Here is a 23,717-nt window from a genome sequence, read left to right as displayed (position 1 = left end):
TGCATTTTCCATTGGGAATAGAGTTTATATGAACAGCTGAAGAAATGTATTCAAATTAAATACCATGATAAGTATAAGTAATTGTTCTAAAGTTTAAAAGCTACAAACACTTTAGAAGATGCCAAAAAGCAATACAAGTCCATACATTTATAGTGGGTTAGAAGTAATGCTTATCAGAAAGTAATTCTAGGATTACAAATTTAGATGGCATAGTGGTTTATTTGTTTTCCATTTTATGAACCCTTAATTGCCACTGATCTCATTTATATTATTGGATTAATTGTTGTACCATTAAGCTGAGGCTAGAAACAAAGCTGGCATCATAGATGACCTTCAAGCAGCAGCAATGGGAAATTGAGAAGTCAATCATGCATAAAAATGTTTTTGTTTTAAGTAGAAATTCAATCATATCACCTCCATAGAGCCATTAAGCTCTATAAACTCTAAATAAAACTAAAGCTTACAATGTACAATAAGTCTGAGAAAGCAAGAGGAAATCACTACCAATTACATCTTCTAAATAGTGAGCCAATGGAAAAAGCATGAGTTAATTAAAAGACACTTTTATGATGATCTACACTCTAAAGCCAAACATGCCATTATATCTACTATTGGGCACTATTAAGAATTGGTAATTATAGAAAAGTGTGCTATATTTTAACTTTTTGGATTTATATACTTTTACTATATTTATCCCTATGCACCATGGTAAAGTCATGCTACTAGTAGAAGATTTCATTCATTTATAGAGTATAAATTTGAAGGGTGGGGTTTAAATTTCAAATGAAAGATGATTTTTAGCTCTCCCTAAAATTAAAAAAATTACCCATTCTTGAGAAGGGTAAATTTTTTTTTAAAGGTTAAAATCTTAAAATGAAAGAAAGTAAAGTATAAATGCAAGAGAAAACAAATTTAAAATAAGAATTACTTAAGAGTTCTTCACTTATCTTGATTGGATTGTGCTCAAATAGCAAGCATTACTAAGTAAGCACTACAAATGGTTCAAGCTTTTTGAGGAAAAGAGCATTAATAATCTCCTTGTCCAAAAGGCTGATCAGTTACCCTTGAAGGCAAAAAGAGGTAAAAGAGTATGAAACTCTTCGAAGTAGCAAGAGGCTTATTTTATTCCAATCAATAATGCAATAAAAAACATTCTAGTCTATACTATAAAAAAAGAGTATTCTGAAAGAATATTTATTTTGATTGGCCTTTTTTAACTGTACATATTCCGAGCCTTTCTTAACACTAACGGGCTCCATTTGCGCGACCGTCTAGGTCTTGCCAGGTCTACGGTCAGGCATTCAGAAACTATGGGCCACAATCCCCACTGCATCAGCCAGAACTGAGCACGCTCTTGCCAGGCCAGGAAATTGTAACACCTCCATCTCTCGAGAGGGAGCCTCCATTTCAACTCTAACCGCAAAGATTCTTATAGCATGTGGGCAAAAGCCTGGCCTACAGAGGATACAGCAGCACCCTCCTATTTATCTCCTCACCAAAAAGACTTGGCATGTGGATCTCCAAACACTCTAACTCCAGCGTGTTGCTAAAAAAGTGATGAGGAGAGAGCATTGCTATATCCTCATTTCTATCTATTGTGGCCGGGATTTTGCGTGGCTGTTGTATCAGATTTAGGGTAATGATCTTTGCAGTTAAGTAAGAACACAAGTTGATTGAAATGGCGTCATCCTCCTTCCCAGAGATGGAGGTGTTTGATGGGGACAATTTCCTGGCGTGGTGAGAACGTGCTTAGTTCTGGTTGATGTGGTGGGGATTGTTTCTGGAAGTAGGAAATGTCTACCAAACCTCGCAAGACCTAGACGCTCACGCAAATGGAGGTCTTGCACCGTTGTACAGTGTTCAAGTTGACGTCATGAAATCAGCAGCGATCAATTGGAAGAATGTGAACCAGGTTATGGGCCTTGCGCTGTGTCACAAGATGGGACACTTAAGTCTAGACTGCCCTGTAAAACGACAACGAAAGGAAGCTTGAGCACGTGAAGGAACCTCCAGTTTCAAGGCGTGACGACAATCAAGACTCTGATGGAGCCACTGGTGTTGGATTGCGCGGCAAAAAGCCACACCACGTCAGTGAGGGAGCTCTTCGTGACACCCAGCCATTAGTGTTCCTCACGGTTAATCGCCCGTTGCCGATTCTTGGTATTGGATCAATCCAGATTCAACTTCCACGTGGTGTGTGGTACGTTTCTTGTGCTGGACACACTCTCATTTCCTCGCAAGTGCTTTTTCTGCACATCAGTTGTTGACGATAGGGACCAGTGGCTTGAGCGATGAAGGTTGGCAGGCTTTTCAAGTTGCTTTGCTCCGTGCAAATCCTGAACCAGGTGATGGCGACAGTCCATGTAGATTGCCTCTTCAGGTGGGGCAGCAGATCTCTTGACTTGGCACTGGAGATTGGGCATGTCAGTCAACAAACCATTTGCGAGATGTCATGAGCTCTAGTGGGGAATGGTTTCCACCAAGATGCCACTGTGCGAGCCATGTCTTATAAGGATGCAGCAGTGACATTCTTCACTGAAAGCTTTTGAGCATGTTCTCACTAAACATAAATGATTGTTTGTAACATAATTTGTCAATGCAAATTTTGTAGTAATCATTATGATATAAGCACATTTGGGTGTCAAGAGAGTAGGGCTCTTGAGAGAGATGTGTCTTTCAGCTTTAGTTCATGAGGGCATGAAATTATAAGGAATCATACGCAAAACTTTTTAATGCAAATTACATTATAAAATTTTGTAATGTAAAACAACAATGTAGAAATTGCATAGAAATAAATACATATGGCTGAAATTATGTTGCAATTTACATCATTTTAGTTGCAACAAAAAATCAATATTTATCACATGCTAATCCAAATCATTAATCACATATTTTAAAGTCTTCTACCAGTACTACTATTTATGGAAATTTCAACATTTATTTCTTTTTATTGTACTATTGAAGTTGTAACTTTGGTAAATATAACTATATTTCTAATAAATTTTAAGAAAAGAAAGTTTTTTTTAATATAAATATGTATCTAATAAGTAATTTAAAGGCAAATCTATTACAAAATTTATATCTAAACTTAAACATCCACAATTCCAAATTTCTAAATTTAGTATTGTAAGTTTCACAAGGAAAAACTTGTTTATCCTTGATATGATTTTATTCATTTAGTTCTCTATATCTTTGATTTGATAGAATTTCATCAATGGTAAGCAAGGAAAAATATTAATTTTCCAAAAAAATATTGACTCTTTTAGTAAAACTATAAATAAGAAAACCATGTTATTGCTACAATTGCATAACAAGTTTTTAATTGATTTTAGAAGAGAAATATAAGATAAAATTTACACAAGTGTAGATCAAGTGTCTTTTAACTAACTCATACTTTTTCCACTTGCTCACTATCTAGAAGATGTAATTGGTAGTGATTCCTCTTGCTTTCTCAGACTTCTTGTACATTGTAAGCTTTGGCTTTATTTAGAGTTTATAGAGCTTAATGGCTCTGTGGAGGTGATATGATTGAATTTCTGCTTAAAACAAAAACATTTTTATGCAGGATTGACTTCTTGAAGGTCATCTATGATGCCAGCTTTGTTTCTAGCCTCAGCTTAATGGTACAACAATTAATCCAATAATATAAATGACATCAGTGGCAATTAAGGGTTCATAAAATGTTCAATGATTGTTTTCTTATTTCATTTTTTTCTAGCCCTTAAAAAAGTATTAAGCACTAGAGTAGGATATAAATGAACCTTCTTTAAAATTATAATACTTCTAAATTTTATAAACTATAAAATCCCAAGGAAAACAAATTGTTTGCTAAGTGTAGCAATTTGTTTACATTTGAGAAAAGAATTAGATTAATCTTGGAATGAGTTTAGTAGAAGTGTTAAATAGAAATAATTGTTAGTATGAGCATCAATTTCAAATACTCAATTCCACTCACTCATCTCAAGCACGCCACGCCATCTTACTCTGCTGGAAGCTCCAAAATGGAAGCTGGATGCTGCTCCACAAGGCTGTGGCAGAGAGCAGGGACCTGGAGACAATCAGCAGGCCTGGAGCCACTGCAAGACGTGCCTGGGACGAGCTCAAGGCAAACTGGACACCTGAGAACGTCTCTCAAGTCATAGAATGTTCTCACTCGGAGGTAGATTTTCCAATATTTGTCTCTTTACCGTTATCTTTTTTTCAAGGACGACCAAATTTTGACCTCCTTGACCGTAAATTGTGATTATGTTTGACCAGTGCGCATTCGATGGCCTGGTCTTCAACACGTGATCAAGCTCGAATTACAGTCGGCTGATGAACGCTATTTGGGTTAATGAATAGAATGTTTGGCAGCTGGGCTAAGGGGATAAAAGGTGACTAGAAATGCACGATCAAAACTTTTGCGTGGTTGGAAAGATCGTCTTGTCAGGACCGAGGCTACACTAGACCTTCAAATGGCAGTTCTCCACTCTCCTTGGAATTTGGATCTGACAATGTATATATTGCTGGGACAACCAAGATTTCTCCGATCTATATATCACATTGTGGAGTGGGAGAGACGCAAGTCTAGCCAGCATTGAGTAGAATTATTTGTAGCGAAGTCCATGGTGACTAAAGATGTGATGTCTGATTGATGTAGACATCCTTTGGGAACCTTGGACTTGCCATGGCTTGCAATGGGGTCTTGAGCTGAATAGCACTGCGAAAAACATCTTCCATGGACGGCGTTGTCCCGGGCACAAAGCTCCAATCGAAGCCATGGATAAGATTCGCCACGAGAAGCTCCACTGCTCGCAATCCCATGGCCATTCCTGGACACTTTCTACGGCCGGATCCAAACGGGAGGAGCTCAAAGTTTTGGCCTTTGACGTCGATGGAGCTCCCCAAGAAGCGCTCCGGGTGGAATTGTGTGGGATTCTCCCATACTGCCGGATCCATTCCAATCGCCCATGAATTCACCAGGAGAGTGGTCCCTTTTGGAACGTGAAAGCCGCCAACGTTGGATGCTTGGCTTGAGATGTGCGGCATAATTATGGCACCCGGAGGATAGCGTCTCAATGTCTCCTTGAGCACGAGCTGGAGATATTCGAGCTTTGGGAGGTCCGACTCTTGCACCATCCGAGTGTTGCGCACAACCCTGTCGAGCTCCTCGCGGAGCTTGGCCATGACTCGAGGATCGTGCATCAATACAGCCATGAGCCACTCACTTGCAGTGCTGGTGGTATCAGTTCCACCAATTAACATCTCCTGCATTTGTCATAGAAATACCTGTTAGCAGCAATATGGAAAAGTTTTGCCCGGGTTACCATGAGGTTTGCCTTCACATAAGTCTCCCCTTGTGTCCCTGCTCCAAAGAAGTCAAGCATGATATCAAGGAAGTCCTTGCATTTTCGTGTTGTCTCCTTGTGCTCGTCAACGATCTTTTGCAAGAACTTGTCTTGCTTGGCATGGATTCGCTTGTACCGAGGGATCTGCCAGTCCAGCCATCTCAGGTACCAGGGCACCAAGTTGCTAAGACAGGGATTGATGGTCAGCTCAAGAACATTGTCATTGAGCTCCTTGAATTCCATGGCATCGGCATCCACGTTTTCGTCACCAAAGTACCTCTTGCTCATCACAATTCGTGATGTGATGTTGAAGGCAAAAACACTGGCCACTTTTCTCACCTCCACAGGCTTGTCATTGCCATGAGCCTTCAAAATCCCCTCCAAGGCACGCGAGAGCTCCTCCCTTCTGACCCAAGAGAAAGAGTCGATACGCTGGGCCGTGAAGAGCTCCGTTGTACACAGCTTGCGGGTGTTTCGCCATAGCTTTCCATGGGGACTACTTACAAGTCCAACAGAGCTATAACTGAAATACTCGCCGAAAACCATGTACGGCCTGGAAGCAAAATTTAGATCATGTGTGGTGAACACCTCCTTGGCAAGCTCCGGGCTGGAGATCACCACAGTTGGGATCATTCCCAACCTCAAGGAAATAATAGGACCATACTTGTTGGCCATGCGTTGCAATGCTTTGTGCGGGGGCATTCCCGCTAGCAAGTGTAAGTGGCCAATCAGGGGCAATCCCCATGGACTTGGTGGAAGATTTGAACGAGCTTTCAAGAGCCACAAGCCCCAGAGAGCGATGGAAATTGCAAAGCTGACAGCAAGTGCTAGATCCATTCGTGTGGTGTTTGTTCGATTAAGACGACTGCTCTTATAGGAGAAACTTCATCTGACATCAGGCAAGGCTCTTGTTTCGAAAAATTCCGAAGTGTGAAATTCGCCCCAGAAGCATCCGAACAAACCAAACGGCAAAGTCTTGCTGCTTACATTAACCAAGTGAGAGGGGCGAAACGCAAGAAAGACTACATGACATCCAGCACATAAGCCAACAAAGCACCGCATACTGGATGTTATTCTTTTAGATTTTGATCAAAACCAGGAAAGGTGAGCAAGTAGGCCAACACGCCCAGTCCCCAAAAGGGGACGCTCTCATTCCCTAGGGCGCCAACAATCTCTACGCGGAGTTTGCAATCCCCGGGATCATGAGCTTTTGCGAGCTCACCCCAACCGAGACCATCTTACGTTTCCTTTTCAATGTAGATAGGCACAGCCCGATCTGTAATACAATACCCGATAGGCCGGTGCTATGGTTGCCATGTGGAAGACTTTGTTTGTCTATTTCTATGGTGTCCTCTGAGTCTTTTTCAGAGTACATTGCAAAGCCGTGTCGGCGTTCTCACAGTTGAGAGCGTGGTTGATGAAACACTTGTTTTGTTCAGAAACGTTGTACTTCTTGGCCGCGAGGACTGGTAAGATCAAGACGGAGCGTTACGTGCTCCAGTTTGGTAAAACAAGCCAAATAAAGCTAAAGGCAAAGTCAAATCAAACCGTGATATACTTTTTTTTCTGGACTAGAATGTTTCTTTGCTTCTGGAAGATCAACCTGGAAGCTACCACATCTCTTCTTCTATAAAAGAAATAATATTTACCTCCTCAATTATCCGGGAAGACCTACAAGCACGAGTATGGCTAAACTCATCCAGATCCTTGTAGTGGTATTTTTCTTTGCAGCAAGTTCTTGCGCGGCAACGGATTCTAGCAGTCACTTTACAAAGTGCACTGAAGTTATTAGCTTCTACCTCCAAGATCTCTTCTTCCCAACGCCCGGGGTGAATGTCACCACGGCAATTGTTCTTCCAGGCACGAACAACGCCACCATGTTTGGAATGGTGGCCATCATCGATGACAAGCTGACAGAAGGCCCCTCGATCGACTCCAAGCTCGTGGGAAGAGCCAAAGGAATATTAGCATTCGATTCTATCAGCAACATCAGCCTCCTGGCAAGCATCACCCTGGAGCTCGAGGGGCGAGATGGAAACATCAATCTACTGGGCCAGAACCGCGCTCCGGATCCGCAGAGGGAGATTTCAATCGTGGGAGGAAGTGGAGAATTTAGATTTGTTCAAGGATTTGCAACACTGAGAACGCATTCTCTCGAGCCTTACGGCGCCAAGATCTTTTGGCAGTTGCATGTGATCAAACTGTGGGACTGCTTGTTCAACTCCCAGGTGTAGAACCGAGATTTCCTGTCCTAAGAAGAATAAAAAGAGCAGCATATGATTCTTGAAGTGAGCATAAAATTTTTCATGTTTTCGCTGGTGAACCATATTTGCTTATCTATTTCTGAATTAATGACAAGCCGGAGGTTTCTTTTTGCCTGTGGTGCCACCACAAAGCTGGGACTTACAAGCTTGTATGAAAGCAAAACTCAAAATAAAGAATTGCAATGTCCCTTTGGCCAAATGGTTAAGGCATGTGCCTTCTTCTCTCAGGCGAAGACTTTTAATCTTCTATTCCTGTAGGACCAAGAGCGCCTTCTTGCCTTGGGATCCGGGGGATTGCAAACTCCTGTTGTGTAGAGATTGTTGGCGCCCTAGGGAATGAGAGCGTCCCCTTTCGGGGACTGGACTCGTTGGCCTACTTGCTCGCCTTCCCTGGTTTTGATCAAGTATCTTATGATCAAGTATCTTATGATCCAGTATGCGGTGCTTTGTTAGTCAACATCCTTGACCATGTGACTTTTCCATTTCTTCTTGTAAATATGTCAAGGAGTGCTGCAAACAATACCCGGAAGGCCAGTTGCTTGCGACTGGCACAACAATTGTTTTGTCTAGTTCTCACTGCCTTTTTCTTCCTTTGAATCTTTTGCCTCCGAGTGACACCGTCACGCTATTTCCTGCAGCGGTGGCGTACTAAACACTCGTTTTGTTGACCAAACACTCGGTGCTCTCATGACTGTCATCACTTTTTTAGAAACACGCTGTAGGTAAGAGTGTTTGCAGATCCACATGCGAAGTCTTTTTGGTGAGGAGATAATTAGGAGAGTGCTGCAGGCCAGGCTTTTGCCCACATGCTATAAGATTTCAGATTGAGGGTAACAATCTTTGTGGTTAGAGTTGAAATGGAAGCTCCCTCCCGAGAGATGGAGGTGTTACAATTTCCTGGCCTGGCAAGAACGTGCTCAGTTCTGGCTGATGCAGTGGGGATTGTGGCCCATAGTTTCTGAAAGCCTGACCATGACAAAGACCGTAGACCTGGCAAGACCACAATGTTCACGTTCACGTCACGAAATCAGCGGCGATCATGTGAACCGCCGGTGATGCACGTCAACGTCAGGTGAATTTTAGGGCCTCGTGCAAAGAATCAATTTAGAAATTCATCACCCGAAAGCCCTAGAGATTCGCCTTCTTGTTCAAGGACATGTCCTCTGCAGCAGCTCGCGAGATCTCATCCAACGGCCCAGTTTTGTCCATTTCGGGCAGATTTTTTTCCCTTTAAATCTCTCTCTCAGGCCACGCCGACATCACTGTAAGATCCACCCACACTCAATGGCAGAGCTGGTCCAGTACGAGAAATTGCTGGTTGGTCGTGATGGCCAGGTTACCAGCGTTGTGATGGTGACTCAAGGATCAAGGTCATGCCGTTCAGTCTTTGATTGCCTGGGTTCCAAGAAGCGATCGTGACCTTGAGAGAATGGTGGTGCACAGGCGAGAAAGCTGAGCGTGGTGAGTGGCGCGAATTCAACTTGCGTTGTGGCACTTGTCACAAGAAGGGACACTTAAGTCGAGACTGCCCTGTAAAACAACAACGAAAGGCGACAGTCCATGTAGCTGAGACACCTGCCTCTTCAGGGGGAGCAGCAGATCTCTTGACTTGGCACTGGAGATCAATCAACAAACCATTTGCGAGAGATGTCACGAGCTCAAGTGGTGGATGGTTTGCACATAAAATCCACCAAGATGCCACCGTGTGAGCCATGTCTTATGCGGAAGCAGCAGCGACATTCTTCCAGAGCCTTTGTGCTGTTCTGCGAGAAAGCAGGAATCAAGAGAGAAGTTACAGTCCTATATACTCTATAGATGAACGACAGTTGTGGAGCTTGAGGGAGCTTCAGCCTAGGACAATGAGAGATCAGAGGTATCTTTGCTTTGTATGGACAGGTGTTTCTTAAGAGGGAGATCTTGAGAGGCAGCCATGGGATGATCCAGGAGGCAAGATTTTTGGACAGTAGTATTCTTTTTTAAAATCTAGCTTGCATGCGCTCAACCTTTGGCACTTGGGCGCTCTGATATTTGTGGACCGTTTCAGGGCCAGACACGCCACAAAAAGAGGTACTTCCAGTCTTCCAGTGTACAAGCTTGGGGTTGAGAAGCAGCGTGATGACACTATCAAGGTGCTGAGATCTGATGGAGGTGGTAAATACACTTCCAGAGCCTGTCGCTAATTAGCATGTTAACACTCGCCCTCGAGGTTCACCGGTTGGGTCTTGATTGCCAGCATGAACAGCGCCCCCCCATCACCCTGGAACATGAACTCCATGCTTGAAGAAAGAAGTCGGCGGCAGCGGCTTGGTGAAGATATCAGCAATCTGCTCAGTTGTGGCCACATATTGTAGAGCCAAAGTTCCTGCTGTGATCTGCTCACGAATATAGTGGTAACGCACTTCACCTTCGAATCTGGGCTTTCAGCTCCCCTTCTCACGAAAATAGGCCTGAGTGATCTGCACCCAAGCCATGCATGTTTTTATTCGCCAAAGCACCAACTATAAGTGTGAGTGTAATCGAATTTCTTTCTCACGAGGGCTCTGATGTCCCTGTGCCAAGAATGCAATGACAATCACCCAACTTGTGATTGTCAGAAACGCTTTGCAAATCATTACCTAAGGAGAATGCAACGACAATCACCTTATTTGTGATTGTCAGAAACGCTGATACGTCGGGGTTTAGCATCAACAGTGGCACAATCTTTTATTTCCATGCTTGGTCCCACTAAGAACGGGTGCAACCAGCCAGTGCCAAGGATTCGAGCACAAGCTTTGAGCATCAGCAGGCCCAAGTTGATCAGGGTCCGCCAGCCTTCGGGAGAAATGTGGAACGCATGCAACGGGTAATCTACTCAACGATGCCCGGCTCAAGCCAAAGCGAAGAATTAGGCTCCGTGCAACGGGAAACGAAATCAGGCAGTGCAAAAGCTCCATTCAGTCAGTAGAGGGTGGACGAATTCTAAGTGACTGCCCCTGTCCAACATGAGAAGCGTAAAGCTCTTGCTCTTCAAGGATTTATCACGTATAAATTGTCATGGAGTTTACAGGTTTGATGCAGAACCAAGAAAATCAACGACATTTTTTATCAGATATTATACACACTCTTTAAACCACACTGATCACCAGCCTCGATCATCGCTGCACGTGGCTCTGTCCTCGACAGAGGGAGAGTAACCGCTTTGGCTCGTGAACGCCATTGCGCTGCACTGGGAGTTTGCTCTCCATCTGTTTCGGCTGAGTGGGAGGGGTAGTCCATCCTCTCAGCTGATGATGATCGAGCCAGAGTGGGAGTGTCGAGATGTCGGTTGAGACTCACCATGTCCAAATTAGGGCATCTGTATTTGGCTGCGTTGCCTACGCAGCGCCGGAAGCTGGATCCCAAGAGTGAGAAATGCGTCTTCGTGGGCTATCACACCCAGGTAAAAGCCTATCGACTCTGTTGGTGAGGCCGAGATGTGGTGTTTGATGAAGCTCATCTTTATCGAGATACCCTGAGGCTCCCTCCCGTTTCTCCACCACCTCTGGTGGATCTTTCTGAGAGTTTGGATGGCGTTCCAGTTCTCCTCCCAGCACCAGACAATCCAGCCGATGCAGAGCCAGGAGGAGTTACTGAAGGAGGCGATCTGGCAGGAAGAGCTGATCACGGTACTTCTGTTCCTTCCTCTTCTGACGACTCCACAGGCCACAGCGGCTGCATCCTCAAGCACCAGCGACCTTGAACAGCCAGATCTTGTGGCTGACCTGTTCGTTGGCGACAGAGTTATCTCAAGATGCAGCATTCCTCTCCTCCAGCCGGCACAGCAGTGGTGACACGCTCGGGTCGTGTCGTGAAACCATCTCTCAAGGCCAAGGAGGCGATGGCTACAGGCAAGCGTGCCTGCTTCTGGGCTATGACGGCTCCACCTGCCTCTCTCGGCTCTGCACGGACCAGAAGCTGAGCACGGGCAGGAAGCCATGCAGGAGGAGTATGATTCTCTCCAGAAAAACAACACTTGGTCTCTGGTTGAACTTCCAGCTCGCAAAAAGCTCGTCTCATCGTTTAAGAAAAAGTACAACGCTGATGGAGTGCTACAAGGCTAGATTTGTGGCACGCAGATTTTCTCAAGTTCATGGGCTGGACTACTCGGGAAACTTACAGCCTCGTGGTGAAGCTCACAACCATTCATATGCTACTAATCTTAGCTGCAGAATTGGATCTCGAGCTCCATCAACTTCACGTTTGTACTGCGTTCCTCAGGCAACATCGATGAAGAGGTGTATGTGGCTTGTTTTATCCCTTTGCAAGCTTAACAAAGCTCTCTACGGACTCAATGGTACACGAAAATAGATTCTTTCCTAATTTCCCTTCGCAGCGCTGCTTATTTTGTGCGCTATATGTGGACGATGCTATTCTTCAACTACGTTTGATCCACAAATTTAAAACGTACCTTGGAGCTAAATTTGCCATGAAAGTTGCATATCCAGGTGACGCAAAACAGGGAGCGAGGCACTCTGGAGCTAAGCCAGGCAAACTATGTTTCCGACGTGCTCCAGAGGTATGGCCTTGCTCATGTTAATCCTGTTACTATCTGCTGATACCTTGATCAATCTCCCTAGCAATCTAGTCGCTCCAGCAGCCTGATCTACCTGGTAATCTCCACTCGGCCTGACCTTGCGTATGCTGTGGGCACAGTGGCGAAGTACTTGGACCGTCCCTCCGCAGCACACTTGCAGGCTTTGAAACGTATTATGAGGTACAACTTTGAAGTACTCCAGAGGCAACAAGCTGGTTGGTTACTCTGATGCTGATCCAGACAACACGAAGTCAACCACAGGCTACGTTTTCCTGCTAAATGGAAATGTCGCAAGCTAGTGCAGCAAACGACAGGCTATTACAGTGATTTCAAGTACCGAGGCTGAGTACATTGCAGCAGCTGCAACCAAGGAAGCAGCGTGGCTGAAGGGACTTCCTCCAGGATCTACAAATCAACACAGGTGTGGTCAAGCTATTGTGTGACAACCAGTCTGCAATAGCTTGACCAAAAACTCCAGGTTCCAATTGCGAGAGAGAGGAGCTACCCTGCAGAGAACGCGGCACGATGCGGTGGCTCCGATTCTACGTGGACGAGGAGGAGAAACAGCGGCTCCGGGCGGGGGCGCGCAAGAAGAAGCGGCGTAGCGGCAGCAAGAAGAACGAGCCCCGGGAATCGGCGGTGATGGAGTCGCTGCGCAAATGGGACGTCTGTATCTCCGGATAAACAGGAAAGTGGTGAGAACTGCGGTGATGAGATGAACGACACGGCCATGACTGACCGGGCCGTGTTTTCAATGGCGAGACACTGCTCGAGTATTCCAAACAGATTGGAAGCCACTGCTACATCCTCCCAGCCCGCAGACTTTGACACGAAAACGGCTGGAAGGCGGATGATCCAGACACTGGAATGGAAAGCCATGAATCCAGCATCCGGCATTTTTCAAGCTTCGCTCCACAATCGCGAAACCGGAATGCTGTCATCCTCTGTCCGAGAGCCTGTTACGAGCAGGAAAAAGTGGACAAACTTAGAATTGGTCACACAGACTTACCATCTCTTATTTCATAACCAGCAGCTGCGACCATGTCTCCATCTCTAATCCTCGCAGCCTGCGAGCATACGAACGATATAAAACTCTAGGATACAAAAGCTATGCTGACATGGCGAGATGTCGCTGAGGTGGCATGTCAACGGCTCAGATTGAATGTCCTTAACACTCGAGGAAAAAAGAGAGGGTTTAAGATTTTACAAATAAATACATTGGGCTTAAGCCAAATAAAACAGGCACTCAAAGTGCTTGCTCTTTGGAGTTTATTTTGCTCCTCCTAGGCACACTCCCCAGCGATCAAAACAGTGGCTCGCGGATTGTTTGAGCCAGCACCGATGAACTGTAGTCGAGGCTGTGCGACGCAACCTGGGATGGAAATCAATCAAGTTTGCCCAGCGACAGAAAACCAAAAAAGGCTTACCATCGCAGTCAAGGCCGCGTAACGCTCGTCACTTAGAAACAGTGGCTTCCCCCTCCGCATGTCTTGATCCTGAATTTTAGAAATGGAAATATAAGTAGGCGCAGGTGCTGTCGAGAAAAAGTTTTGCAGCTGTGGAGGAAACGCTTACCTCCTCGCCATAAGCATCTAGATATGGTGACGGCCACATTGTCTGCCGCTCGCGGCGGAGAAGTAGAACGTTTGTTTTCTGGAAAGAACAAGAGCTTAGACAAAGCCACGCTCGAAGAGGAGAACTATATTTACTCGAAGCATGAGATAGACGCCGACGCCACCCCCGCAAGAAATAGCGTGACGATAGCATTCGCTTTGCATTTGTACGCTGCAAATAAGAAAGCAATTCCAATCAGACGAACGCGAGAGAAAGAATCAGAGCTAGACAAACCTGCAACAACCGTTTGTGCCAGACCCGCAACATAGTCTTCCACACAGCAAGCACAGCACCGGCCTTTCGGGTACTGTTTTGCAGCGGGGGCAGCATTCCTTCACATATCTACACAGAAAATTGAGAACGTAAGGTTGATGGTCACGGAAGAATGAATGAAAAAAAACACCTTTGAATCAGGTCTTGGAAAAGTCGGGGGAGAACCATCAGCTGGAGAGCTACCGCTCGCACTGGTCTTGGAACGATGGAGAAGCTGCGTGAGCCTGTTTCACTCTGAAGGTGTTGGCACCACTTGACGACGAGATTCTGCACCGCCTCTTCTGACAATATGGCTTGCATCGGAGGGATGGAAAATCGTCTCTCCAGCTCCTCAACCTCCTTCATCTCCACAGCTTCTGTGTCTCTACAGCTCTCGGCAGCCTCTCGATAAGCAGAGCTTGAGAGGTGGTTGTAAACATTTGAAAGCTCCCAGCTGTTCGACCCTGCAACGGGCACTGGCTGAGAAGTACCAGAAATCACAGTCTGTAGCAACGCGCAGCGTCTGAGGTAAGGCAACGTAAAGAGCCGAATCTGTTCGAACTGTAGTGGCGCAGTCACAGGTCCTTCCGGAGATTGAAGTGCGATGCAGGTGTCTGCCAGTGTTGCATGGATGACTGCTAGAAAGTTTTGCAAATGCGCAGGAACGCTATCATCCACCACATATCTTCCCATTGATGCCAAGCACTGAAAGAGATGCCTGTGTTAGTGTCGTAAAACTAGAAAAATACTTGCACTTACTTGAACCAAGCAGACTAAATAAAACAAATGAACGAGTGCGGTGAGCGGTCCTTCCCGTGCCGGTATTGGCAATGGAAGTACGTAAAGCAGCCACATCAAGGAAGAGAAGGGATCGTGTGCAAGCACAGGATCAGCCACACGCTTCCAAAACTGTATATCGGCCGAATCACGGCCCTTTTCCAAAAAGTGTAACAAAGAGCTCAAATGACCTGCATGCACGTAAGCTGTCAATACATGCGAACCAAAAGCCTGTGATCTTACCTTTAGACATCGGTTCGGACAAGAAATCCAGAGACGTGCCATGACAAACTGATCCCACCATCAGCTGCATACCCCGTGACCTGAGTAGAACAATTTGCCGGCTGTGTGTCAGAGTTAAGTTGGCTGCCAGAGAGAGCAAAGGTAGAGTAGACCCGCGTGACGCCTCTGACGCTTCCTCCAAAGCAACTAATCTGCTGGCTGCATCATGATTACCGAGGATGAGACTCCTTGTACGTGCTGCCAACTCCGCGGACATAATGCTGTACCGGAGCAAGTCCCAGAGAAACAAGCCTTGGCAGTTTCTTCCTTCGGAAGTGTAAAGTTTCTCCTTCTCCAGGCAGTATAGTGCAGAAAGCCGCTTTGACACGGACTCCAGTACCATCCTCAGCGGATCTGCGAGTTTCCTCGAGACTGAGTTCCGAAACCCGGGCCTGGCAACCAGCTCTTGCGCGCTAACCATTAACGAACACGCTTGCTCCAGTCTAAACCCCTCGACAGCGTCAGCAACAAAGGGAGTTCGTGCAGAGGGATCTAAAACTGGAAGAATGGAGTTTGACAGCCGACGACAGACCGGACATAGGAACTCTCCCTGCAAAATCACAGTTAAGATGTAGATAGTTGCTACAAAAACTTACTAAATAACGCACCAGGTCTGGATCCACAATCTGTACTCCTTCGAACAAGGATCTACTGTAATACCTGTAGCACCACCAAAATTTAGGTAGAAGAACTAAAGAGAGAGAGAGAGAAAAACGTACCTTTGTAGTAGGGAAGCGTAATAGCGCTCAACACATTCGTAATGAGCAGCGTGGCCACAGGCAGAAAGGTGCAGTCCGATAAAATCAAGCCCGACATCCCTGTAGACTTTGCTCTCTATACCATAGCGGCGACGGTTCCCGCGTGGAGGGTCTTCCGGTTGAGGCTGGAGTTCAGATTGTGAACGAGAGACCGCTGCCACATACTCAGCCAGAACTGTGATCAGAGTCTCATTGTTGTCTGTCGATTCTTTGTTAGACACCATTTCCGCAAGTTCCCACCACCATTTCGGATCGACAGGATGGCTTGACTCGCCATAGGTGTCATCGAGGCTTGCATCTGTATCCACCTCAATTCCACTAGTAGTAGCCGGAAACCGCTCTGTGTTGAGTATACTCGGTAATCCTCCCCGAAGAAGTTCAACAAAATCGTCGCGGTTGGTCAGCCTGTCCACGTTCGGATCTGCCGCAGCTCCCTCGAGCCACTGCCTAAGTTCCAAAATCAAGTTTTCCGCCTCCCTTCGTACCAAGGTTTGGGAAGCGCTATTGTCATCTTCTGCAGTTGGAGTATCGTCCACAACTCTTGAAGGTTTGTCCCAAGAAGGAACTGGCTTTTGCGAAAGTGCAAGCAACCTGGACTTCTGCGAAATTTCAAAGCACGAGTCAGGAACCGGATTGCCAGGTTACGTTGAGATTACCTGGACTAAAGTCAGCATACACAACGGGCTGGTAGAACTTCTGTCGCGACACAAAGCACACAAAGGTGTGCCTGTCTCATTCATGTCATCGTCAGCTAATGTTTCTCGAGGACGTTTACCCTCAGTCTTACTGGTGTCAAGCTTGTTTGAACTTTTCGAGCTTTCTACACTCGCCATGAACTTCTCTTGAGCCGCTCTCATTTTCGCCTACACAAGTGCGCAGTAAGAAAACTTCCATATTAGCAGAAATAAAAGACAAACCATCATCGCAGCTTGACGCTCCCGAGCGTGAGCTCGTTTCTTCTCTATGTCGGAAAGCTCTGCTTGCAGTTCGTCCTGCGACGTTCCCTCCGCCTTGGAGGACGAGTCGGTGGATACACGATGTAATATCTCCGGCGCAAGTGACTCGATCGCGTACATACACTGACGGTCTAGCTCGGCAAAGTTGTGTAGCAGTTTCTTGATGAAGCAGCCGACGTTGGACTGGCTTGTTTCAGAGATAATAAGTTGCGCCCCTTCGCTTGCAATATATTTTCTCATAAGTATCACCAATAACGAAAGAGTGCTCTGCCGATCAAATAGTTGCGTGCCGTCTGCCCCGCCAACATGCACAAACTCGGGAGCGAGAGCTAGAAGCGGGGGATGATCGACAGATGATATAGAAGGCCCCGAGACTGATGAAGCTTCCGCTGAGCTTTTGTTGGCAAAAGTGTTGCAGACGTCAAGCCCAAGTGATAAAAGGTGAAGGGCAGTAAATAATAAGCTTTCAGGTGCCCGAGACTCCGAAAGGTTCGGCGAGAAAGCAGCGTGGAAAAAGAGAGCTCGCAATATCTCATGAACCTTGGCCGACACAGCGATCTTCGAAAGACTCTGTAATGGTAGAAATGGCTTACGCCAGCGAGGTGGTTGACAAAAATGTGCCGATGCCTTGCATGCCCGTAAGTAGCGTTCTTCAGCCGACTGTAATTCTCGAGGTGTCCATCGAGGGTGATAAAGGTCTAGCTCTCGCCAGCTCTGTTCGCGTAAGACATATTTACCCTGCAGGAAACGCCCCAACAAATGTTACAGTACGTAGAGACAAAAAATCCTTTCATACCTGTTGCATGCCATGAGGTCTTTTATAGTTGGCCACTGCTTCCAACGTTTCTTGCATATGCTCATTATCTCGAAGCCGCGGAGGCAATGCATTCGTCAGGGAGCTGTGCGAGGCATCCCCTATTGCCAGGCGTTGAATAAGTTCCCTACGTAACGATTCTTTCGGCGAAAGACCACAGAAGCCACGTTCTGAAATAATACGAATGAGCAGAACTAACATCTCTTGTGCCAGGACTGGCTCGTATCTGTTTCAACAAAAAGAAAAAAAATGTCGGGTGAAAAAAAATATATGCAGAGTTAAAATCTTACTCATTCGGCTTCCACAAGTACAGTGAGAAGTACTCTGCAAGGCCGAAACAAGTGAAAACTCGTCCCGCAAACTCTTCCGCAGGCGCCATGGACGCGCAGCATTGCAGCATGAACAGGTCGAGCTCTAAACTGTCTTCACACCTGCTAGATATAAAGTCAATTGCAAATGGATGTCTAGCAAGTCGCACTAACCATTCCACTGACCATGGCACGGCACGATAGATGTCGCAGAGGCCTACAATGGAGTGACCATTACGACGCCACATCCCAGCATGTACTTGAGAGCATAACACCTGAATTCGAAGAGGATGTTCCATCAGCAAAGCTGGCAGTCCGGTAACACGAAAAGCTTCGGGAAATAGCTGCAGTAGAGTGCCAGAGGGAGAGGTCGGAGGAGAAGCACTAATCTGGGACTCGTATTCCTCCAGAGCTTTCTGAAGCAGGAGACCGAGCATTCTGTGAAGCGGGATGTGAAACGAAACCTCTTGCTTGCCAACATCGAACTCCAAGGCCGGCCATTCGTTATCTCCCGTCAGCAAACTCGAAGACGTTCCCTCGGGTTCCAAAGATGCTCCCATCCACCACCATTCGCTCGTCTCACTCGTATCTGATGATCCATCTATGTCCATCTCGCTAGCCTCGGACGCTGGCTCTGCAGCTTCAGGTACTGCTCTAACAGCCTCGAGACTTCTTCTTGAAGTGTAGTCCCTGTGCCTGACAGCGTTTGTGATATGCCGATCACGCGTCATCCCCCGAGCTAGCCTTACACGCGGTTGAATCTTTCTTCTCAGCCCAGCGTCCCCTCTGGCCGCCCCAGATGCAAGCTTGGCGGCCTTGCCAGCTTCTCTTGCTTGATCCGCAGCAAACCAAAGGTCAAGAACACCAACACATTCAGCTATCAACCAGATGAGCGCTTTCGAAAGCTTCGCGCCTTCCACAATGCAGAAGGCCTCTGTGCTGTGCTCTTCACTTCCGGCTGCTACAGCACCCTGTATACCAACCTGTATACCACCCTGCGCCTGGGTATCACTTCCCCAACTTGTATCATTTCCCGTAAGACATGTACCCGCGACGAACAGCCGGTGGATGTTGGCCATCTGTGTTTCCAAGAGAAATGCAGCAACCCAATCTTCACTCTCTTCCTCGATGTGGATACTTGTGATTCTCTTCTGGGGATACATACCTTGGATGAAAGCCAAAAAGTGCAACCACGTCCTGCACAGTTGCGGAAATTCGTGTATTATGTACTGCGCCACCTTCAAGTGACTCATAACATAACGTACATCTTCTACTGCTCGCATGTATGCACGCTCTTGGATGGCAGGTCTAGTAACCTGTCAGCAAAGCACAGGAAATTAGAACAGACCCCAAAGAAAAGGCATGCCTTACCACAAACCGTCCATCGTCGCCGATACAGGACACAAAGAAATCCTTCAGTATGCCGAAGAGCATATCCAGGAGCTTCCACTCTACTACAAGACGAGGAGTGAGCGTCGGCACGGTGAAGATCTGTACCGAGAAGCTGCCAAGTATGCTGTGCTCCCTTGGCTGCCTTGCCAACATCTGTTCTTCTTGCAGAGACTCACGTAGAAACTTGGGGTAGCGCTTGATAAAAGTCTGAGCAAACCGGTACTTGAAGTTTGGATCCCCGAGTAGCTTATAGAGCAACTCATGCAGCTTCGTATAGACGTTTTTCGGCAGAAGAAACTCAGCAGTGAGCAGGATGTCGAGCAAGCCGATATCACTGCTACTCAGCTTCTCGGCCGTGAAGCTCAGCATACTTTCGCTACAGTTGCAAAACTCCAGCAGCAAGCTGATAATACTCATCGACAGCGGTGACGCAAGCTTCTCCTCCGGGCTCATAGTCGACCACTTCCTAGGCCTTCCGGAAGAAGCCGTCACAGCAGCCGAGAGCCTGTCCTTCCATTCCAGCAGCATTGCCTCCAGCACCGGACCCAACCGAGCCACCATACCCTCGGACAGTGGAGGGACTTTCCCGGGTCCCCGATGTCTCGAGCAAAATCCACTTTCCTTCCAGGCAGTACCATCACCGCAGTCGCAGCATCCGCCGCTAGTCCGGATCATCGAGTAGTCGTGCGTACTGTGATCGCCAGCTTGAAAGCACGGTACACAGATAGCACAAGTTGGATCGTGCTCGCAAGTGTGGCACCGGTAAGCTATGTCGTTCACCCCCCATACTGCTCCACACACGCCTCTAGCGCCACACTGTGCCTTCACCTCTTCCAGCCCGGACGCTAAATCCCTGTCAAAGGCGCACCATAACAGCCACCCCAGCGCCTCCCGGCATTGAGCCTGGATGGCCTGGCGAGCCGAGAGTAGCTGGCTATCATCGCTGCCCTCCGGCGTCAAGAGCTCCACCTCTGGATTCCCCGGAAGAATCACCGTCGCCAAGCGCCGCAGCTCGGCCGGATGCTCCCTCACATACTCGCCGAATCCCTGCCTCCTCGCCAAATCCTCTGGAAATCCCGATCCAGCAAGCCTCTGCCATGATCGAAACACTCGATTTCAGCTCACATTCGATCCCGATGGAGAAATACCTGGACGATTCGATCGGCCACAGCGGCGGTAGCGAGCCCGTCCAGTGCCGGTTCCACGTCCTCCTCGTCTTGGCCTCCAATCCGCCCTCGCAGCATCGCCGCGATCCCAAATCGTCGCGCTATCGCTATCGCTATCGCCGCATCCAAACCCTACCACGACCTATTCACTCGATGAGATCTTACAACGCTGTGCTAGCCCTAATAACAGGGGAGGAGGGCGGCAAGAGCCAGGGATGAATGCGCTCTCCAGCGGCGGCGCTCGATCCAGCTTCCTCGATCTAGATCACTGCGCGCCTAGAATTCCCGGCGGTGGAGCTGGAAAATGCGCCTCCGCCGGGCGCCTGCGAAGATCCGGCTTCAAATCCTTGCAGCTAGTTCTTGGAAGGTGTAGATTATGCGGCCGCGCCGTCGGATTATCGTCATCGATCGGCCTCCGAGCGCTTCGCTCCAATCGAATCGGTACGTTTTGCTCGCTCGCGGTGAATAAGGTAGCTAGTAGCAGTAGCAATGGAAGTAGCAGGGCTTTAACTCTAGAGGAACGTAGGGACGTGCGTCAGCTCCTCCAGATCGTCGAGAGCAGCTCCAGATTGGGATTCTCGATGAAATGGAACGGCCAGCTCTCGCAGAGACTCGTGGGAGTGATTCTACATATGGTGAAAAATGGAGAGTCCGCGATGGTTTTCTTCGGCTGGGCTGGAACGAGGCAGGATTTCAGGCACACTGTCCACACATACAATTGTTTCTACGAGGCTCTCATCCGGACTGGCCAGTGTGAGGAAGCATACAGGCTTTTCAAAGAGAAGTGGCCGCAGGAGCTTATACCCGATTCGATCACCTATGGTATACTGATTCGGGGGCTATGCAACTTTGGAAAGCTGAAGCTGGCGTGTAGTCTGTATGAGGAGATGGTGGATCGAGGACTCAGGCCGGTGGTTCTTACGTGCAAGTTTCTTCTCAACGCGCTGTGCAAGTCCGGGAATCTAGAGTTGGCACTCCGCTACTTTGAGAAAATGTCGAGCATTCCGTGTGCTGCGACATGGACCATTCTCATAGACGGGCTTTTCAGGGCGATCAGAGTCGACGAGGCTTGCTACTACTTCGAAGAGATGAAGCATACCGCGATTCCAAACAACTGGACTTACACGGTGGTTATAAATGGCCTCGTGAAGGCTGGGAAAGTAGCAGAAGCGGAACGGGTTCTCCAGGAGATGCCGGTCCCGACGCTCGCGAATTACACCTCAGTCATCGGTGGACACTGCAAAGCCGGTGATATGGGAAAAGCTTACCATCTTCTCGAGGACATGAAACGCAAGGGTTACCAGGGCGACAACCTTACGTACAACACGCTCATTCATGGACACTGCAGGCTGCAAGAGATTGACAGGGCATACGAGCTGCTAGAGGAGATGAAAAGTAACGATTTTGTTCCAGACATCTTCACTTATGACATCCTCATTGCTGGTCTTTGTAGAGCAAAGCGGCTGAGCGAGGCTCGCGACCTTTTGGGAACTCTACGCAATGAAGATGGCTGTACTCCCGACGTTGTTTCTTACAACACCCTGATCGATGGCTTTTCCAAAGCCGCTCGTGTCAACGACGCTCATCAGCTCTTTCTAGAGATGGTCACAGCAGGACAACATCCCGATGTAGTGACTTACAGCACTCTCATCCGAGGACTTTGCAACGCTGGAAGAGCATCCGAAGCCCACTCGTATCTGGAAGAAATGGTTGGCAAGAAAATCTTACCAAAAGTTCCAGTTTACAGCTCTGTCATCTCTGGGCTTTGTAGAGCAGGCGAGTTGGATGCTGCTTCAACTGTTTTCGACAGTATGGTTGCGAACGGTTGCCAACCAAATCTCGCTGTCTACAACTCCCTCATCTACGGCCTATGCAAGACGGGCAGACTCTGTGATGCAAAGCTGCGCGTGAAGGAGATGACTGAAAGAGGCTGCTCACCGGATGGTATCACGTATGGAACACTGATAGTGGGGCTTTGCCGATGGAGCAGAACAGACGAAGCATGTGATCTTTACGTCCGATCACTGGAACAGGGAATCGAAATCAGTGAAACAAGCTGCAACGTTGTCATAGCCAGCCTCCGCTGTCTCGAGCAAGCTCAACGTGTTCTTCGCGCCGTTCTTGCTACGGGGAATTCTCCAACGGGTTTTTTCTACGCGACTGTGATCGAGAGCCTCTGCAAAGAGAACAACTTAGCGGAAGCTCGTCAGCTACTTGAAGATATGATCGGAGCAGGACTCAAGCCGGATGGCTCTACAGTTGACGCTCTGGTCGGAGCGATGTGTCGTCAAGATAAGGCCGTCGTAGCCATGGCTTTTCTTGAGGAAATGGTGAGGCTCGGCTCCAAACCTTCAGTTGGTACGTACAGCACACTCTTGAACGCTCTCTTCAAAGCAGGGAAGCCAAGCGAAGCTCATGTGGTCCTTCGAAGGCTGATAAGCCACACCGGTTGTTTCCCCGACGAGCTCTGGTACGTTGGCCTGATCGCAGCTTACTCAAACCAGGATCAGGTGGAAGAGGCCCGTAACGTCCTCCAGGAGCTGAAAAGCAAGTGGGGAATCCAAAGCATAGTTGCATACAACACCCTCTTGAAAGGACTTTTCAGGACGCGGAACCTTCAGATGGTTTACGAGCTTCTCAGGGAGATGAAGAGGAACGAGTTCGTGGTGAATGAGGCTACTTTCAACATTCTGATTCAAGGATTCTGTCGGCTGGGACAGACCGACCGAGCTGTGCGAGTTCTCTCCGAGATGAAGAAGGTGCTTACTCCCAGCGCGGCTATCATCAAGTTCCTCGTGGATGAACTCGCGAGAGCTGAAAGAGAACAAGAGTCCAAGGATCTTGTCAAGCGTCCGGTGTGACGGACACGTGTTTGCTCGAGCTGGCCCGGTACGAGTTCTCTCACTCCTACTTATCTTTGGTACTCTACTTTCTCAGTGGCTGCAAAGTCCGTGGAGGTTCGTTCCTTGGCTACAAATCTTGAGGTACCATTTTCTTTTTCCTTCTTACGAAAAGTAAAAGTCAAGCATTTCGTTACAGGATCTGGTCAGCTTGTAAGAGGCTGTTTATCCCAATCTCAATCGTGGCCATTTCATCCGACGGCCTTCTAAAGAGGAGATTTTTCTTCGAGGACTGTCGTAAGCACTACGGGGAAATGGCGACTTTCCTCGCTGCTCTAGTAGCATCGGCGATCTTCCTTGTAGAGGCTCACACAGCAGCATCGGCAGCACGATCTTTGCTGGACGTAAGCTCGCC

The 23,717-nt window shown here is 47.5% G+C and overlaps 6 protein-coding genes across 8 annotated transcripts; 3 read left to right on the top strand and 3 right to left on the bottom strand.

Annotated features, from left to right (window-relative positions):
* Window positions 1-4,408: 4,408 nt before the first annotated feature.
* On the bottom strand, window positions 4,409-6,560 carry LOC9661783 (cytochrome P450 CYP736A12). The gene is made up of 2 exons (XM_002962301.2): window positions 5,307-6,560; window positions 4,409-5,247 (listed from the first exon to the last, which is right to left on the bottom strand). Exons 1-2 carry the CDS (start codon window positions 6,162-6,164, stop codon window positions 4,612-4,614), a joined length of 1,494 nt encoding a protein of 497 aa, XP_002962347.1. The 5' UTR covers window positions 6,165-6,560; the 3' UTR covers window positions 4,409-4,611.
* A 443-nt stretch (window positions 6,561-7,003) lies between these two features.
* LOC9647152 (dirigent protein 23) lies at window positions 7,004-7,673 on the top strand. Its single transcript, XM_002962737.2, has one exon. It carries the CDS (start codon window positions 7,013-7,015, stop codon window positions 7,559-7,561), a length of 549 nt encoding a protein of 182 aa, XP_002962783.2. The 5' UTR covers window positions 7,004-7,012; the 3' UTR covers window positions 7,562-7,673.
* Window positions 7,674-11,863: 4,190 nt separating this feature from the next.
* LOC112351284 lies at window positions 11,864-12,377 on the top strand. 2 transcript variants are annotated; one of them, XM_024688860.1, is made up of 3 exons: window positions 11,864-11,903; window positions 11,943-12,125; window positions 12,187-12,377. In XM_024688860.1, exons 1-3 carry the CDS (start codon window positions 11,901-11,903, stop codon window positions 12,370-12,372), a joined length of 372 nt encoding a protein of 123 aa, XP_024544628.1. In that variant the 5' UTR covers window positions 11,864-11,900; the 3' UTR covers window positions 12,373-12,377. The 2 variants fall into 2 exon arrangements, with proteins under 2 accessions (XP_024544628.1, XP_024544622.1); XM_024688854.1 differs by having other exon boundaries at window positions 11,881-12,125.
* Window positions 12,378-12,596: 219 nt separating this feature from the next.
* Window positions 12,597-13,223, bottom strand: LOC112351286. The gene has a single exon (XM_024688870.1). The coding sequence runs from the start codon at window positions 13,038-13,040 to the stop codon at window positions 12,645-12,647; it is 396 nt and encodes a 131-aa protein (XP_024544638.1). The 5' UTR covers window positions 13,041-13,223; the 3' UTR covers window positions 12,597-12,644.
* Window positions 13,224-13,323: 100 nt separating this feature from the next.
* Window positions 13,324-20,623, bottom strand: LOC9661782 (E3 ubiquitin-protein ligase PRT6). 2 transcript variants are annotated; one of them, XM_024688751.1, is made up of 17 exons: window positions 20,445-20,623; window positions 19,276-20,388; window positions 18,079-19,220; window positions 17,887-18,027; window positions 17,579-17,822; window positions 16,744-17,520; window positions 16,483-16,689; window positions 15,788-16,425; window positions 15,677-15,728; window positions 15,030-15,618; window positions 14,769-14,977; window positions 14,161-14,714; window positions 13,992-14,099; window positions 13,853-13,928; window positions 13,719-13,796; window positions 13,571-13,639; window positions 13,324-13,515 (listed from the first exon to the last, which is right to left on the bottom strand). In XM_024688751.1, the coding sequence occupies exons 1-17, from the start codon at window positions 20,538-20,540 to the stop codon at window positions 13,447-13,449; spliced, it is 6,162 nt and encodes a 2,053-aa protein (XP_024544519.1). In that variant the 5' UTR covers window positions 20,541-20,623; the 3' UTR covers window positions 13,324-13,446. The 2 variants fall into 2 exon arrangements, with proteins under 2 accessions (XP_024544519.1, XP_024544523.1); XM_024688755.1 differs by having other exon boundaries at window positions 18,091-19,220.
* Window positions 20,624-20,632: 9 nt separating this feature from the next.
* On the top strand, window positions 20,633-23,421 carry LOC112351259 (pentatricopeptide repeat-containing protein At1g63130, mitochondrial-like). Its single transcript, XM_024688777.1, has one exon. The coding sequence runs from the start codon at window positions 20,678-20,680 to the stop codon at window positions 23,321-23,323; it is 2,646 nt and encodes an 881-aa protein (XP_024544545.1). The 5' UTR covers window positions 20,633-20,677; the 3' UTR covers window positions 23,324-23,421.
* Window positions 23,422-23,717: the final 296 nt, after the last annotated feature.

This window comes from Selaginella moellendorffii, unplaced genomic scaffold (assembly GCF_000143415.4).
Source record: "Selaginella moellendorffii unplaced genomic scaffold, v1.0 SELMOscaffold_2, whole genome shotgun sequence".
Classification (NCBI taxonomy): domain Eukaryota; kingdom Viridiplantae; phylum Streptophyta; class Lycopodiopsida; order Selaginellales; family Selaginellaceae; genus Selaginella; species Selaginella moellendorffii.
This window is presented reverse-complemented; position numbering and strand designations above follow the sequence as displayed.